This window comes from Arvicola amphibius, chromosome 6 (genome assembly GCF_903992535.2).
Source record: "Arvicola amphibius chromosome 6, mArvAmp1.2, whole genome shotgun sequence".
Lineage (NCBI taxonomy): Eukaryota > Metazoa > Chordata > Mammalia > Rodentia > Cricetidae > Arvicola > Arvicola amphibius.
The window spans coordinates 1,235,818-1,253,368 of record NC_052052.2 but is presented as its reverse complement, the minus strand read 5'-3'; the positions used below and the strand labels follow the sequence as shown (position 1 = coordinate 1,253,368).

General features: G+C 50.0%; 1 protein-coding gene across 1 annotated transcript in view; it reads left to right on the top strand.

Moving 5' to 3' along the window:
- Morn1 (MORN repeat containing 1) overlaps positions 1-17,551 on the top strand; it is a 61,324-nt gene that overhangs the window by 11,447 nt on the left and 32,326 nt on the right. Inside the window, 4 exon segments of the mRNA XM_038334800.1 lie at positions 6,455-6,551; positions 7,202-7,312; positions 13,352-13,475; positions 13,937-14,109. Coding sequence (XP_038190728.1) covers positions 6,455-6,551; positions 7,202-7,312; positions 13,352-13,475; positions 13,937-14,109 — 505 coding nt within the window.

Below are 17,551 nucleotides of genomic sequence, written 5' to 3'. Positions count from 1 at the left end.
CTGAGACTGCCACACAGCTAAAGCTGTTGACATTGCCGTGGCTTTTCCTCCTGGGCCCAAGACTTCGAACTCCACAAAACCCTTCACAAAGCCTCCCTCAGCTTAATCCTCAGCATTGCCACCACCACCCCCCACCCCCGCATCCCCAGCACTCTGTGGCTGGTCGGCAGGAGACCTGGGCAGTGTTTGGAGGAAGGGATATATAGGCCTTTGGCTTTGACACACAGGCTGCACCAAAAAGCAATCACATGGGCTAAGGCAGCCACCATCAAGCCCTCAGCAGTGATCAGAGGATCCACATCTGGGCATGCAGGCCCTAGATTCCACGTTTTTATAGTGGCCTTGGTAAGGCTAAAGAAATGCACCTTCAAGGATCCTGTGGCCAAGAGGAAAGGTGGACATTCTGTCCAGTGCCGTCTGGAACTCAGAACTGACTGCCAGCCTGAGACAACTTCCCTGGCCTGCACTTCTTGGGGGATAAAAAGTTTCACAGGCTGCCTAAGTGAGAACAGGTAATTACCCAGTCTGTCACTCGCCCTCGTTAGCCAGGAAGGCAGAGGGTTTCACGAGGCTCTCCAGCTGATGACCATCTCTGCACTGGGTTTTTCCTCACTAGGGGCCACCATCTGCATGGAGTGGAGGACAGAGATATCAACCAGGAGAGGCCACGAGGCGGGAGGGGTCATGAGACTTGCTTCCCCGCAGGCACACTGTTCTTTGTGTTGCCATCAGTCAGACGCAGACAGGAAGTGCACCGTGTCTAGTTCAGTGGCATTAAATGCTTAAATCATTGTGTGGCCTTTGCCACTGTCCGTTCAAAACTCATCTATGTAATCAGATTCTGTCCCATTAAACCCAACTCCCCATTGCCCTGGAGCCCTGGCCCCCACCTTTCTTCTGTCTCATTCTGACTCCTTTCCTGACCGGCATTTTTCACTGAGCATCATGGCCTCAAGCCCATTCTCACTGAAGCGTGCTCAGGAGCCTCCTTTTGAAGGCCGAGGGGCCCATATGTGTGCATGTTCCATTTCCCTCGCTCATTCATCTCAATGGACCCTTGAACTGCCCCTTCTCTGGGCCACTAGGAACAGTGCTCTGAGCATTGTGTGCAAGCCTTTGGGTATGCAGACCCAGCAATGGAATAGCTACATCATATGGTAATTACATTTTTAAGTTTTTATGGAGCTGCCAGATTTTTCCACAGTGGTTGTACTGTTTGAAGTTCCCAACCGGAACCAACGGAGTCTTCCATTTCTGCATTTCCTAGTGTCCGTCAGAATTCCCCAGTCACTTACACCATTAGCCAGTATTCCCACTTATAGAAAAGAAATCCAGACCTGAGCAGATGTTCTAGGAGAAAGGGCTTGGGTCTAGAGATGGCCAGGCAGCTGGCAAGGCAGTCGTGGTAACGTGAGTCCATCCTCTCCCACAGCATGGACGTGGATGTCGCCTAAAGCTCTGGCTTCCTGAAAATCAGCATTTCCCATATGGGTTTTCCCAGAGGGCAGCTTACTGTTTGGCACACCTGTGCACATATGAAACAGGTGGCTAGCCTTATGGGTGTCTTCATCTGCTGCAGTTCCCAGCTTCCCCCTTTGCTGGCACGTCTGGAGAGTCTCAGGGGCCTGCATGTCACCAGGCAGATGAAAGCAGGACCTGTGGCTACCTCCTGTATCACTTGCCCGCCTTCCTTGGGCCAAGAAGCTCCAGGCCAGGACGGAAAAATCACTGACCCAGGCCTGTCTCTACCACTGAAGATCCCGGGAATGTGGGACAGTGGTGCACTCATGTTCGGGGGTAGCTCTTCAGGAGTTAGCTGCTCCCCACAGTGGCCCCTCCTGGAACCATCACAGCCACAGTTAGTACACTAGTACCAGCATGTCCGTGGCCTACAAATATTCCCATTCCATATGCCAAAATCCTAGGAGGATGCGGTCCAGACCAGTCAAACTCAACATCCTGCAGGCCTCCTGTTACTGGACCTGCCATCTCTGCAAGCTGGAAACCAAGCTCCACGACAGTCACAACCCCAGGAGGAGAGCCGAGACAACCCTTCATAGGTGACATCACCCAAGGGGAGCAGAAGTCCCAAGGCTTAGCCGCAATCAGTAATAATCGCCTCCTCCATGCCATAACATCATGGAGGCCAACTCACAAAAGGTCTGGAGCATGTTCACCCAGGAAGGACCAAGATGTATGTGCAAGGACAAAGAGGTGAACTTGTGCCCAGGTTGGACTTGCACCCAGGTCCACATCTATGGCATGGACACCACAGAGCCACTTGTAGTAAAAGTGTAGGAAGAAAACAGCGTGGGTTAACTGGAAAATGTTTCCCACACCGAGAGGGGCCGAGCGTTTGTTTCCTGCAGCTCACTGTCATAAATGTGGTCCGCAGCTGTGGCAGACCAGGGCAGGATGAGGACTGAGCTCCATTCTCTGGGGTCACTGTGGCAGTCATGGAACAGACTGCTAGACTCTTATCCGCGTACCCTTCTCCTGACACTGGCTCCCTGTTTGCTGTGTGCTTGCCTGGTTTGGGGTGCAAACCTGAGCCCTAAATGACTTGTATAACTTGCTATGTCATTGTCTTTGCCCTCTTTGGTCCTATCATATATATCCATCCTTCCCTGCATGTCAGGCAGCAGCTGGGCAGAGAGGAGGAGAGCAGGTGTCTCTAATACCCTGGGGGTTTGTGGTGATAGTTTGGTGCCCTGCTCCACCTCCCAGTGGCTGAGACTCGCAGACTGAGTATTGCCTGGGCATCCCTCAAGCCTCTCTGGATGCTCACAACTCTTGGCTCTCAAGTACCTGCCCAGCTGCCTCCTTGGGCTGTGTCACAGGGAGACCGTGGAAGGGTATCGTTATCTGCAGGAATCTGCCTGACACTCTCAGAGCTGTTTCAGTATCTATTCGTGGTCTGGATGCAAATACCCAGTATAGAATCTATAATATCAGTCAGGCAAGTCCATAGGTACTGACCTGAAGCCAGGAACACCAAGCTCCAGCTCTTACCATATGGGCTCTGATTCTAGCATGCAGCCCACTGGCCACCCACCTCAGGGACAATGGCAGCTGTGATGGGTGGTAAGCACTGTTAGCTGCGCTGGAGATGCCAGGGAACTACTGGCTGAGAGACTCCCGTGGCAGACTAGTGCCACCCACAGCTCCTCACCCACCACTGCCCGGCCCATCGGCCTTGCCAGCAGGCACCTCCACATCATTGTGTTTATCTTCGTCGGTGCCCGGGCACTCCTTTCTGGCCACATCCCTCCATGGCAACCACCCTGTGAGCAGGCACCTGGCCACGCGCCCTGGCCTGCCCACGGCCCGTCCTCCCTTCTTTCTGAAGGTCCACGCTGGCGCTTTCCAGGAAGCCCAAGTGGGTCCAGTGAGCGAAGGGAGAAGAGAAACTGCTGATCCTTATCCTGTAGCTCAGCGCCCAGGTCATTTGCGAGTCCATCCAGAGCCAAGGTGGCCCCTCCTGCAGGACCACCAGCCATCTGTGTGCTGTTGTCACCCTTGAGAGAATCGGGACAGGAAGGAAAAAGATCGGGGACAGTGAGGACCGCAGTCACAGGAGGGGATGGGAAAGCCGCTAGGCTGGCCTGCGTGATGGGACACCCCAATTCTCACGGCGAAGGAAGCCAGGCCACGGGAAGAAGGCCCTGTGCTGTGGGTCGCCTGCCAGGCTTCCGAGCAGGGCTCCCGAGACTCCCTGAGCTCTCCAGAGCCGACCTGACGCCTTCCTCCCCAACCCCGGTGCATCCACGTCTGCAGTGACCAGAAAGGACGCTCTTCATAGCACAAGACCGTGGATCAAGTGAAATGGCAGGGTGAGTGACATCTGCAGGGTCAGGACATTTGTCAGCTGCGCATCCATCATCAGCCGCTCCAGGAATGCAGATGTTTTATAGCCTTGGGATCAGAGTTTGGGATTTCAGGATTGGAGGAATGGAGCCCCGCTCAGGAGTAACTTGGCAACGCTCAGGATGAAGGCCCATCCACATCCCAGAGGGACTTGTACCTGCGTGAGCAACCAGGCCCCGCCCACACGTTCCACAGCTGGCTCCCAGCCTCTCCGGAACTGAAGGGGGCCCCTAGCGCTGTTTGTGAATAAGGCCTAGAGGCATGAGAGTCTCAAGGTCGGCACCCATGGGCACCTACTCTCAGCACCAAGCCTGAGGCCTGTCTTTGCGCACTCGGGAGATTCAGCTGCCCATCTGTGGTAGCTGCCCTCTCCTCTCAGCCGCCCATGAAAAGCTTTCCTCACAGGTTTTTGGGACTCTGGCCCTACTGAGGGCTTCAACCTTCTCACCAGCTTCTCACCATAGCCTCTCAGGCCTCTAGGCCTGAGTGAACCCCACCACCCACTTTCCTATTCTGTCTGCATTCTCAGACACTAGGCAGTGCTCCCCTCCATCAGGAGCCCAGGCTGCAGGAGTCCAGGACAGAGTAGGGCAGCTGGTGCCCAATTAACTTCAGCAGAAGAATGACTCAAACCAGGCCTTTTGTTGACTTTCCCCCAATACGAGTAATTCATAATGAAATAGAGCACCATTCTGATGTTAAATTTTTTATTAAATTTGTTAAATAATTTACATTGGTATAGATTTTGCTTTATTGATAGAAATTTAAGGCCTATTTTGTTATATGTATATGTATTTCTAATAACGATTAAGGTATTGTGATTGTGTAGTTCATTTAAAAATGTAATGTATAATTAGGAAATATAGGTTGCTAATAAAAAAATCATTGATAATAGTAAAGCTTGTAGTCATGTTAGTTAGATTTTCTAGATATATACAGATATATTTAAGTTAAATATACATTCTTCATATCTTTCAAAGACTATAAAATATGGCATTTTAAATATTTTAATAACTTAGAGCTTTTCATGACAATAAAACGTGTCTGCTCCTGGCAGCACCAATCTACTTCAAGAAGATGATGGGCATCGAAGAGGATCCTTATGGAGTTTGATAGCCATTTGGGCAAGAAACTGCTCTTGCCTGGACTATTGCATAAACTGGACACAGAGAACCCTTAGAGAGAGGACTGGTGAACTTGCCTAAATGTGAGATGATCTTTCGGGGTTCCTGATTCAAGAAAGAGTCTGCGAGACATTCTGAAGGACACAGCAGATAATGACTAAATTGCCTTTAAAATTTCCTGCTGCATAAAAATGTCTGCTGGATACTTATGGGCCTGTAGGCCAAAGATGGATGCCCCAACGGTACAAAAAAAACTTTGGGTGACTGTCCAGGTAGCAAGATGTCTTTGTCATTTCTAGAGTTTTAAAAGTAGCTTACTTCTTGTTCACCTAGGTAATATTGTGTTCTTCTGGAGTCTTTGATGGAGTTAAAAAATAGATAGATAGTTATAGTTTTCCTTTGTTACGATAAAAGATAAAATAGATATAAATATTGTAACTGTAATTCTTGCTTTATAACTGTTTTGTTATATGTAGTTTTACTATGTTAAAGTAAAAGCCTTTCTTTTTTGTTTAAACAGAAAAAGGGGAAATGATGGAGGCGGGTCTTCTATCAATCTGTTGATTTCATTGGTTAATTAATAAAGAAAACTGCTTGGCCTAATAGGTTAGAAAATAGGTGGGTGGAGTAGACAGAACAGGAAGAAGGAAGTAAGGTAGATGGCTCAGACAATTGCCCTGCCTCTACCACCAGATGCCATGAAGCTCCAGCCCAAGATGGATGTACGCTAAAAACTTCCCGGTAAGACACCGCTCATGGTGTTACATATATTATTAGATATGGGTTAGTCAAGATGTAAATAAGAGGCTGAAAATAATGGGCCAGGCAGTGTTTAAAAAAATACAGTTTGTGTGTTGTTATTTCAGGGTATAAGCTAACCATGTGGGATCCGGGCAGGACAAAAAGCAGGCCCACAGCTCCCCACTACACTATGGCAGTAATCCTCCTGCTGTTTCACACAATTGCTTGGGAACCCAGGTGTACTATAGAGGACGAAGGGGGCACCTTGCCCCCGCTCGGAGGTGTGTGTGCTCAAGTTGTGTGTTTGTAACTCCGAGGTGTGTGTGCTCAAGTTGTGGGTTGTAATTGCCTTTTCATTTAAAAGCTCTGGGCATCAGGGCAGCCCACCTTGGTCCTGGCCCATTGTAGTCGCGAGTTCAGGTTTCCTCGTGATCATTAAGTGCCACATCTTTGTATTGGGAGGCCTTTTTGCACCAAGTGTGCCTGTTCAGTGGTGTTTTGTTTGCATGGTGTACGCTGGGCCTTTGTTCCCCTCTTTCCTGGCGTCATTAAAATTCAAAGGGAAAACACTTAGCAAAGCAAATTGGATCCCTCCTAACAAAATGCTGCGCTTCACCGCCAAAGTAAAGGCTGCGTGAACCTCACAGCCTTGGACGCTGCTATGACAAAGGGTCCTAGGCTCGCTGGAGCCACCCTCTAAGGCCATCTTGTTCTCTGTGCAGGGTCAGTGGCACAGTGATGTCTTCAGTGGGCTGGGCAGATTGGCACACTGCTCGGGAGTCACTTACTGTGGGATGTTTATCAATGGCCACCCAGCAGGTAGGTACTCCCAGCCTTCCCGTGGTCCTGGTGGGGTCTGCTGTGGAGCATAAGATCCATCCCATCCCTTCTCAGAAAAAGCATATTCTAGTTGATTTCAAAGGAACTTGTGGCTGTGCAGACCCAAGTGGGTCTCCCACCTAGGGGCTCTCCCAGCTCCAGGCACACCACAGCCCCCCACCCCCCACCCCCGGCCACAGTACCTCTCAGCCACAGATACCTCCCAGACATAGGGCCTCTTAGCCACAGGGTTTTGGAATTACCTGGTCAAACCCTGCTGGTTTGACACCCCCACCCCTGCCTCCCCGTGTGGCCTCTATCAGGCTCTCTTGAGACCTCTACACTCTGACAATGACTGCAGAGTGACCCACGTCTACCTCGGCTTGGTACCTTCCTGGCCATCCATTGCTCCTGTGTTGTTCCTAGTGGCCTGTCCTGAGACTTAGGACAGAGACGCTGTCCGAGGGTGAGCCTAGCCAAGGACGTGAGCCCTTCATCTAAACCTTCAACCAGCCTGCCTATGCTTAATAGGTACCTGGGGGCCTCAGCCCCAGCAGCGACATCTTGGTAGACCCTCCAACAGGGTGAGAAAGGGCTGGAGCCCTTGGGTGCAGCTGTTACAAACACTAAAGCCCTGTTCTGCCCCCCAGCACAGGCTAAGAAAATTGTGGTCCTGGGCCCAGAGGTACTGGAAGTGTTCCAAGGCTCTCCCTTCACGTTGAATGTACAGCTGCAGCAAGATGATGGGGAAATTGCCAAGAGTAAGTGTCTTCAGGGTGCTGATCCTACTCTTCCGGGAGAAATGGGCTGCAGGCTTTCAAGCAGAGCAAACCTGGGTAAGGTAGTCAGGTTGCTCCTGAGATAATATCACAGAAGAGCCAGCAGAAAGCTCGGAAGGCCTGTAAGACACACAGGTAGAGGTAGCCTTGTGTGTGCGTGCACATGTATAGATGTGTGCCTTGAGAGTGTGCATTGCACACATAAGTGTGTGTTTGGGCACATGCAGACTCGCTGACAAGTGCACATTGAACAGGGCATAGAAGATAAAAAATATACAGTCAGCTTGGCTGAGCAGGTCAACATAGACCATAACTCAGCTAGGCCAAAGGTACCCTCTCATTTCCTCTCTCGGGTAATCAGATTTTTTTTTTTTAGGTAACTGAACCTCATACCAAGACAAGGTATGAGCCACTGACTGACTTCCTGAAGCCCTACCTCCATGTTAATTCCTAGTATTTATGAATTCACCCAAGTTCAGTGCTTCAGTGAGAAAGTCATAATACATATATGGACAGGAGAGATGGCTCAGCAATTAAAACTGCAGACTGCTTCTGCAGAAGATCCAAGTTCAATTTGTAGTACCCACACTCGGTGTCTCAGATCCACCCATAACAGCTCAGAGCTGATAGCTTGGGTGGGGGGTCTGATACCGCCAGCCTCCATGGGCACTTGTCCCTGTGTGCACACAGACACTCAAATAAACATATAATTAAAAATAATATCTTTAATATATGTATTAAGTTGGCTTAGCAACTTTATTAAGGTATCATTTACATACCATTAACTTCAGTATTAAATGATTCCATGATCTCATTTTTAAAAAATGATATGGCTGTGTGTGTTGTGTGTCTCTGTGTGGGTATGTGTCCACGCATGCAGGCGCTCACGGAGGCCAGAAGAGGGTATCAGATCCCTGGAAACTGACCAGGCTTGCCTCAGACTCAGTTTGAAGCTAAGGCAGGTCTTGAACTGATCCTCCTGTGGCATCCCAGGGCTGAGATTACAGGCACGTGCCGTCAAGTCCAGTTAGATTCTCTAGAGTCCACAGATAAGGGCAGCCGCCACCACACCCCAGGGCCCTTTCAGAACAGGTCCGTGCCTCTAGATCCCATTTCCAGTCTCGTGCCCACTCCAGTCCCTACTTCACTTCCTGTCTCTGTAGATTGGCTCTTGAGCATTTCAGACCCTGTGCAGCCTTTTGCTTACTTCCCATTTGCGCGTTTGGGGACGCGATGCGGTGCACTTTCTGATGGCTCCATCCTTCACACTGCGCAGCGGCATCCTGTCGCCCAGATAGGGCCACACCTGGCTGCCTGGCATCCAGACTAATATCAGGGGCAGTCTTGCTGTGAATACCTCACGAGTTTTTGTACACACAGACTTCAATTTCTCTGCGTATACCTGCAAGCTGCATTGCAGCATCATAGGGTCAATGTATTTTAGTTTTGTTTTTCGAGACAGGGTCTCTCAGTGCAGCCCTGGCTGTCCTGGATCTCTCTGTGTAGACCAGGCTGTTCTCAAACTCAGAGATCCACCTGCCTCTGCCTCCTGAGTGTTGGAACTAAAGGCTTCCGTGACCACCACCCAGCTAAGGCCTTGAACTTTTTGTTAATCCTCCTGCCTCAACCTCCTGACTAGTTGGAATTATCAGCCTGTGCAACCAGGCCCAGCCTGTGATAAGATTTCTAAGAGGCCAGAGAGGTCATTTTCTCTCTAGAACTGAGACAGAGCTGTCAAGAGTGGTCTAGATAATGGAACGTTCTGTTTGTGGTGTCCCACTTGATGTGGGAGGACAATGACGGAAGTTTTTCCTTTGATTTTAATCAGTTTATGTGTGTGTATGTGTACGTATAAATGTGTGTATATATTTAATCAGTATACGTGTGATGTATATGTATAGATGTATGTATATATTTAATCAGTATATGTGTGTATGTATATATTTAATCAGTATGTGTGTATGTATATGTATAGATGTATGTATATATTTAATCAGTATATGTATGTATGTATTTAATCAGTATATATGTGTGTATATGTATGTATAGATGTATGTATATATTTAATCAGTATATGTGTGTATATATGTATAGATGTATGTATATATTTAATCAGTATATGTGTGTATGTATATATTTAATCAGTAATGTGTGTATGTATGTATTTAATCAGTATATATGTGTGTATATGTATGTATAGATGTATGTATATATTTAATCAGTATATGTGTGTATATGTATATGTATAGATGTATGTATATATTTAGTCAGTATATGTGTGCTGTTATTATTTAATCAGTATGCGTATACACACACACACACAGACACACACACACACACATGCTGTTGTTTATTTGGTTTGGTTTGTTTCGTTTTTCAAGACAGGGTTTCTCTCTATGTAGCCCTGGCTGACCTGGAACTCACTCTGTAGACCAGACTGACCAAACTCACAAACATTGCCTGCCTCTGCCCCTGAGATTAAAGGCACGGGCCACCACTAAAAGCAGAGACTATTTTCTTATAAAAGTTGTATGTTATTTTGGCGTTCATATTTAGGTTGTTGTTCCATTTTGAGCTACCGTCCGTGGCTAAGCCGTGACTGCCGGGAGACCTGTCATTCTGTGTGGTCTCTGCTCCGCCGCCCACCGCCTGCCCACTCTTGCCAGGAAACTCTCATCCACGCCACACCGTGCCATCTTGATCTTGGTCTTCACTCTCCAGCCTCGCTCTTTCCCAAAACGGTGTGGCTCTGTGGGTCCCTTACATTTCCCCATAGATTTCTCTAACAACAGAAACCTGCTGGGATTGTAATGGGGTCACAGTGAGCCATCTCTTAGCACTGAGCCTACAGTTCATAGACAGAAAACACTTGGATTTCTCTCGACAACGTGCATTTTCATGCATAAGTCTTACAATGTTTTTTAAAACCTATTAGTAAATGATTGTTTCCCACGAGATATTCGACTATAATTGCTTTATTAATATGATTAATATTTACTGTTGATTTTGTTATATCTTTTGAAGATTTTTTTTGGCAAGTGTGGAGGTTGAACAGGATCCCATGTAGCTCAGGCTGTCTTCAAACTCCATATATAGCTGAAGGTGATCTTGAACTCACGAAATCCTCCTTTCTCTACCTTCTGGTGCTGCAGTTATAGTTGTATACACCAATAGCCGCGTACACCAACAGTCGCATATACCAACAGCCGCGTACACCAACAGTCGCATATACCAACAGCTGTGTAACCAACAGTCGCATATACCAACAGCCGCGTACTCCGACAGCCACGCACATCCACAGTCATGCACACCCACAGCCGTGTACACCAACAGTCATGTACACCAACAGTCACGTACACCAACAGTCGCGTACACCAACAGCTGCGCACACCAACAGCTGCGTACACCGACAGCCACGCACATCCACAGTCATGCACACCCACAGTTGTGTACACCAACAGTCATGTACACCAATAATCGTATACCACTATCACATAGTTTATGAGATGCTGGGTGAAGAATTTTATACTTTTAGCCCCCCCCCCTTTTTTTGGTTTTTTAAGACAGAGTTTTTTCTGTGTAGCTTTGGAACCTGTCCTGGAACTTGCCCTGTAGACCAGGCTGGTCTCAAACTCACAGAGATCCACCTGCCTCTGCCTCCCGAGTGCTGGGATTGAAGGCCCGGCCCCATTTGGCATATTTATATGGTAGATGCAGACTCACCCTGGTGTCCCCCATCTGTCCCCCAGTTTCCCTTCGTCAGGGTGGACAGCAAGCAAGCGCCTTTGCCAGCTGAGCCACCCTGCTGATCTCTTGCCTCATTAGTTGCAATTCTCATTAACTCTCCTGGTTCTCCTGCCTCCTATAGATGGAATCTAACGAGTGTCATCTTCCCAGGGCCTCTGCAGTTCCTGTAATAAAGGCTGACTGTTGATGTCTAGAAACACCTTGATTTCCTTCCCCTCTGAGGGCTACCTTGAGTGTCCCCCAGCTGTAGGATTCTGGCTCACCCTCCATGTTACAGAACTGCTGCTCCATCTCCTCCACTTGCCTGGAGCTTCTTGCATCCATGGACTTCGATTTCCTCACATTAGGAAAATCTTCAGCCATTTCTCTCCCACTCTGTTTTATTTCCCACATGGAGATTGCCAGAGATGGTCCCACTGTTTGCAGGATCCCTCCTTCCTTCTTTCCCCACCCCCCCCCGTGGTTTTTTTATTTTTATTTTATTTTTTATTTTTTATTTTTTTGATGACTTCTCTAGCTATATTTTCAGGCTCACAGATCTTCCCTTGTGCATCAGTTACCATGTGGTGGATCACATACAGAGGACTTGTAGACTACATGTAGCCATAGCTGGTCTTAACCTTGCAGCAGACCCTCCTGCCTCTACCTCTTGAGTGCTGGGATTGCAGACAGGGGAGCCACAGTGCCTGGCAGTGTGGTAGTTTTCACCTCCTGTGTCTCTGCGCTTCACTGATGAGTGTAAGAACACAGTTACAGAACTCTCATTTTTGAGACAGGGTCTCAAACTCATTTGGTAATTGAGGATGGCCCCGAACTCCTGCTCTTCCTCCCTCCACTGCCGTAGTGCTGGCATCATAGCCTGGATTGTAATAACTCGGTCCCTAGCTGTTAATTCTAGCACCTGGGTCATTCGCAGCTAACTTATTTTTCTCCTCATTACACACCACACTTTCCTGCATTCCTTGCATGCCTGGTAATCTTTGAGTGAATGCCAGGCATTATAAATTTTACTTTGTTGGATGCCAGATATTTTTGCATTCCTATAAATATTCTTGAGCTTGTGTTCTGAAGCAGAGTTAAGTTATATGGAAAAGGCTTAATGCTCTTGGCCTTGTTTTCAAGATTTGTCCAACAGAGCTGAAGGAGCAAGCACCATCTAGGACCAGCTCGTTCCCAGAACTGTAGCAAGGTCCTCTGGGCGCCTCCCCAACTAGTCTTCTGTGACTTCTGAGTCTTTCTGTCTAGGCTAGTAAGGGTGGGCCATCCCTAGCCTCGTGAGCCCCAGACCCCTTAGTTCTCTCTTAGCCTCATGGAGTCTTCTTGCTTGTGTGCCCAAAGCTGTGTTCTGATGTCCCTGAACCCTGTATAACTCTGGAGGCTCTCCTCCATCCTCCTCCAGATTCCCAGCCCTTTTTCTTTAGTTGAGAGCATTTGCTGGGAAGCACCAGGGGTCTAAGTTGCCCCCCTCCACTGTAACCTCAAATCAGAGCCCACTGGAGTCTACCACTTGGTCTAAGTTTTTCCTCAGTTTGTAGAATCTGGCCACTTCCTAAGTCCCCTGTAAGTCTGGAGGATCATCTCAGAGTTGTGTCGGGGCCGGGAGCTCACCCCTGCCTGTCACCCTCACAGCCATCTTGCCTCGTCCATAGCACTCAAGGTGTGCCCCATGTTAGCCAACGCTTCTCTTCGCTGGTTCCTCCGGATGTGGCCACACACCTAGCTTCATTACCTCTGCCTGCCCAGGAGGGCCCAGTGGATCTGTGCTCTGTGGCTCTGAGTAGATGTGCGTCCACTCAGAAAATGCTTTCTAGGTATCAGTTTGGTGCCTGGCCCTGTATTAGTGACTGGGGAGGTGGGTGATGGAGGCTGAGCCTATTTTGCATGGTCAGGCTGGTAGATGAGCAGAACGAGCAGCCGACCAACCTAGGGTGAGTTATAGCATGTTGAGTCACAGATGGTTAGGAGGAGACCCTGCCGGAGTATGAAGGCAGTTGGCCAGGGCAAGATGGCCTTCAGGGGGACGAGATCCGGAGCTGAAGAGCCAGTGTCCAGGGTTCAAGGTGAAAGAGGAAGTCTAGAGGGGTCAAGGCCAGCAGGAGACTCCTGCCGGGCATCCATCCAAGGAAGTCAAACCAGGGACCTTTCACGTGAATGTAGTCACAGTCAGTTAGAATGGGGCAGCACAGACACCCTTCACCTTAGCCCACCTTGGCCTGGATCTTTCATTCCTCACGTGGTACAAATGGTATGTCTCTTGATTTCTTCCTTTGGAAGGCGAGAGTGGCCGGATGCTGAAGATCTCAGCAGGGGTCAGATACGTACAACTCCCAGCGTACTCTGAGGTCAGCTTCTTCAAGATGGACGAAGATCACATGGAGACGCCCATCCAGACACCGTTGTAAGGATGCCGCATCTTCCCTAGGGGCAGGCACCTCTGAGGAGATGAGACTAGAGGGATGGCCCCATGGTTCCCTTGCCCATGTCTTCCCATGCACTCTAACTGGAGCAGGCCCGGATGCAGTGCCAACCAGCTCGATTTTGAAAGGTAGAAACAGAAGCAGGTGAAATGACAGGGTGGAGGGCTGGAGGGAGCCACGTGCCTAGTGATCACCAGACACAGGGAGCAGGAAGGAACCCACTGATTGGTTCTCCTTTGACCTTAGTTGGCCTAGCTCCGCAAGCATTTCAGGGTGACCCACACAACCCTCCAAGTATGACTAAGTAGTGTCCCAGGGTCAGGGCCAGGACATTCGCAGAGCGTGGGTGCCTCAGTCCTGCTCGCCCGCTCCTCACCCTTTCCCCTTTATTCCAGCCCTGCCCCTTTGACCCACACTGTGGTATCTGTTGTCTCTCTCCTAGTGGGTTCCAGTGTATCTCCTACCCTCTGTCCATCCCCAAGGCCTGGGGACCAGAGTCTGGGGCGACTATGGAAAGTGCCAGAGCTGACACCCTGCTCCCCAAGAGAGACTCAGAGTCAATGCTGGACTCAGGAGCCTTCCATGGCCAGGGAGACACCCCCAGCATCCTGCCAGGTGAGTGGGCCACACAGCAGCCCAAGGGCATGCAAGGTAACAGTGCCTAAAACCTGAGTGGGGACTGGGCCCAGGCAGAAGCGCTGTCAGCACAGAGCAGATGTAACAGGGATGGGGCTTCCTATCCTGGGTGACCATGTGGCCTGCATCCTTACCACACAAACCCAGCCAAAGCTGGAGGACCCAGGCTAAGCTGAGCAGTACAGATGCTCGGTGGGTCCACGGCCCTATTTTGTCACCAGCTGCCTGGCTCTCCAGGCCATTTTACCGCACGTGTGTTTGGTTCACATTTCACAAAGATGTGGTCCCTATTTCCGTGCCAGGCAGGTGGAACTTCATCCTGGAAGAATTCAGAGCCAGATTTACTTTGAGTCATTTGAGAATTATTCATGCAATTGAAGTTTAATCACTGCGTTTGTTGTGTCTGGTGATATTAAGTTCTCTTATACTTTGATGCATCATAAATACTCAGCTCACATCCTTTTCTTTGAGACAGGGTCTCTCTACATATCTCTGGCTGTCCTAGGACTCACTATGTAAAACAGACTGGCCTCAAACTCACAGAGATCTGCCTACCTCTGCTTGAGTGCTGGGACTAAAGGTGTGCGCTGCCATGCCCGGCTCAGCTTGCACCTTAATACGGCAACAGGGGCAACCTTGGCAGTGTGTGTGCATTAATCAGGCACCTGACTGGAGGTGCGCTCTGGACGCCGGCAGGAGGGTAAAATGACACTGGGGTCACATGGTCTCACGTGCCTCGTTGTAGCCTCCCCGCTGTGGGCCTGCGTGGGTCAGTTCTGGAGCGAGAAGGTTCAGCTAGAGGGGGTCTTCCTGCAGAACCACACACGTTATGTGTGGGGCCCTTTGTGGACTCTGTGGCCCCCAGGACTGGGATCCTAGCTTTCTGGCTGCCAGGCACAGATACAGGTGCCAGCCAGGTCAGTGGTTCTGCACCTTCCTGATGCTGCGACTCTTTAGTAGAACCGTTCCTCACGCTGTGGTGACACCAACTGAAAGTTACTTCCGTTGCTCCTTCGTAACTGTAATCTGGCTACTGTTATGGCTCTGTGAAAGGGTGGTTCTTCCCCCAGGAGTCAGGGGTCAGGACCCACAGGTTGAAAACTGCTGCTCTAGGTGATTAGAAAGGCAACGTGGGGTAGGAAGCTGTGCACATCCCAGACCTGACACCAAGGGCAGACATAGCATGGAGGTAAAAGTCCTAGCTCTGCACAACCTGTATATAAGCCTGGATTAGCTAGTGGCGGGCAGTTGCTTAGTTGGTTTCTTAGCTGATTTTTGAGACAGATTCTTGCTATGTAGCTCATATAGCCATCTTCCTCCTGCCTCACCTTTCCTAGTGCTGGGGTTATGGATCTATACCACCATTCGTGGGGTTATGGATCTATACCACCATTCGTGGGGTTATGGATCTATATCACCATTCCTGGCAAAGGCCAGCATTTGAGAGAACATTTCTGGTCATCACATGTGTGCCTCAGACATGTCTGTCCCACCTGTTGCTTTGCTGTGGCTGCCGGTGGGAGCCAGGGTCCTACCTTGATGTCTTTTGTCCTTGCAAACTACACACAGCCCTAGGTAGAGTCCCTTCTTTGCAGCTAGTACATCAGTGGGGTCCAGGCATCTGTGCAGTCAGGTGAACGCTGAAGTCCCATTTAGGCATTCTCCGCAGCCTGACACAACTCCATCCCAGAGCCCTTGTGCCCGTCTCAGCCTTTTAGCCCAGAAACCTTCCGGCCGGCACTAGGGAGGGACAGTTCCTCCTCCCCGGCTCCTCTTTTTTCTCAGATGGCCCAACCTCTCCATAGACTCTGCCCCTCCTGCCCCTCCTGGCTGTACAGCCTGTGGCTTCCAGCAAGTCTCGCTCTTTCTCTTGCCAGGTCTTCCCTGACTCCAGCTCAGGCTCTTCAGAGGCTCTCTCGCCTGATGGTGGTGCGTAAGCTCTCCTGAGCCTCCGAGACCCTCCCGGCAGTCACCCCGACTTGTTCTCTCTGTGGTTGTGTTAGTCACATGACAGAGAGGGACAAAAACGACAGTGGAAAGGTGGCAGTTCAAAGTCTCAGCAGCACAGGTCTTTGGGGTGCTGGCCCGTTGACTCCCCAGAAATCCTGAGAGTAGGGGGCCAGAGATGCCCAGAGTGTGGCAGGCCTGTCTTTGTCAGGGGGCAGCAACATTTCTGATAGGAAGATGACTGTCCAAACAGCCAAGGCTGCAGGTCCTTCAGTGTGAACACAAAGGCTGGGGTGGGGCTCATATTCTTTCCTTATGGGCAAGCTGTAGTCTCCAGAGGACAACCAGACCCTGTGTACCCATGAGCAGAAGTCACGCTGATCTGGCCTGGGGGCCAGCACCTCCCCAAGACCCCGGGAGCCAGCCTGGCTCATCTCCCCCTTTGTCTGACTCCACCTCGGCTACAGGAGCAATTTCATGCTGCCTCGGCAGAATAGTTCTCATATTTCTGCATAAAAATACTCGCTGGGCGCCACGCCTTCCGCTCTGAGAGACTTTCTGAGCCAAGTGCTGCGGTCTCAATGAAAACCAGGCCCCAGAATTCAGAGCTTGCTCTGCACTGTGCTTCTGGAAGGTGCCTGCCCTGTCTCCTGTGTCGCCCAGAGCCTGGTCCTTGTGATTTTATCACAGGACAGCCTGAGAAAAGGTCACTGAGGGGACACAGAGCCTGTGGGGGTCCCCAGTACACCAAGTGGTTAACACAGGAGCCAGGCTCAGGTTCCTTCTGGGACCTGTCAGGAAGTGTCACCTCGGGGTCTCGGGCACTTAGGAGGCCATAAGGAGCAGGGCCCTCCTTTCAGAAAAACCATGAGGCTTTGCGTCTGACACTGACCTTGGTCATTCTAGGCAAATTCTATACCACTATCCTACATCAGAGTCATCAATCCCTTTTGGGAGCTCCTCGAGGGCTGGCCAGCACCCCGAACCCAACTGTGGGAGCCTGGACTCCCATTTCCCTGTTGTTTCTAAACAGACTGTGCTTGTTCTGTAAACTAAGAGCTGGCAGGCCACGTGTATGACCATCCCACCCATCCCCATTCCTGTGCAGGAGGGCTAGGGTGAGGGTGGACCCTCTTAAATCTAGACTGAACCAAGGTGTCAGACCAAGGGTCAGAGAAATGGCTTTCTGCCCATTTCTACCCTTCTTAAAACTTCCCTGCCCAAGGGTCACATGGAATGGGTAAAAATTGGCTCTGTCTGCCCATCTATCTTAGCAGGTGGACTGAAGGGCCCAGGAGTGACCTCTGGGTAGGCAGTTTCAGGCCCTTGGACCACACTGCTGAGCTGTTCACTGAGCGAGAGTCACACGGGTTCCCCTCCTTCTCTGGGGCCTTCAGCCCCAAGGGCTCCAGGACTAGAACATGCCCCTAGAATGACTTCCACCTGAAGTAACTCTCCTACTGCATTCCGTGCA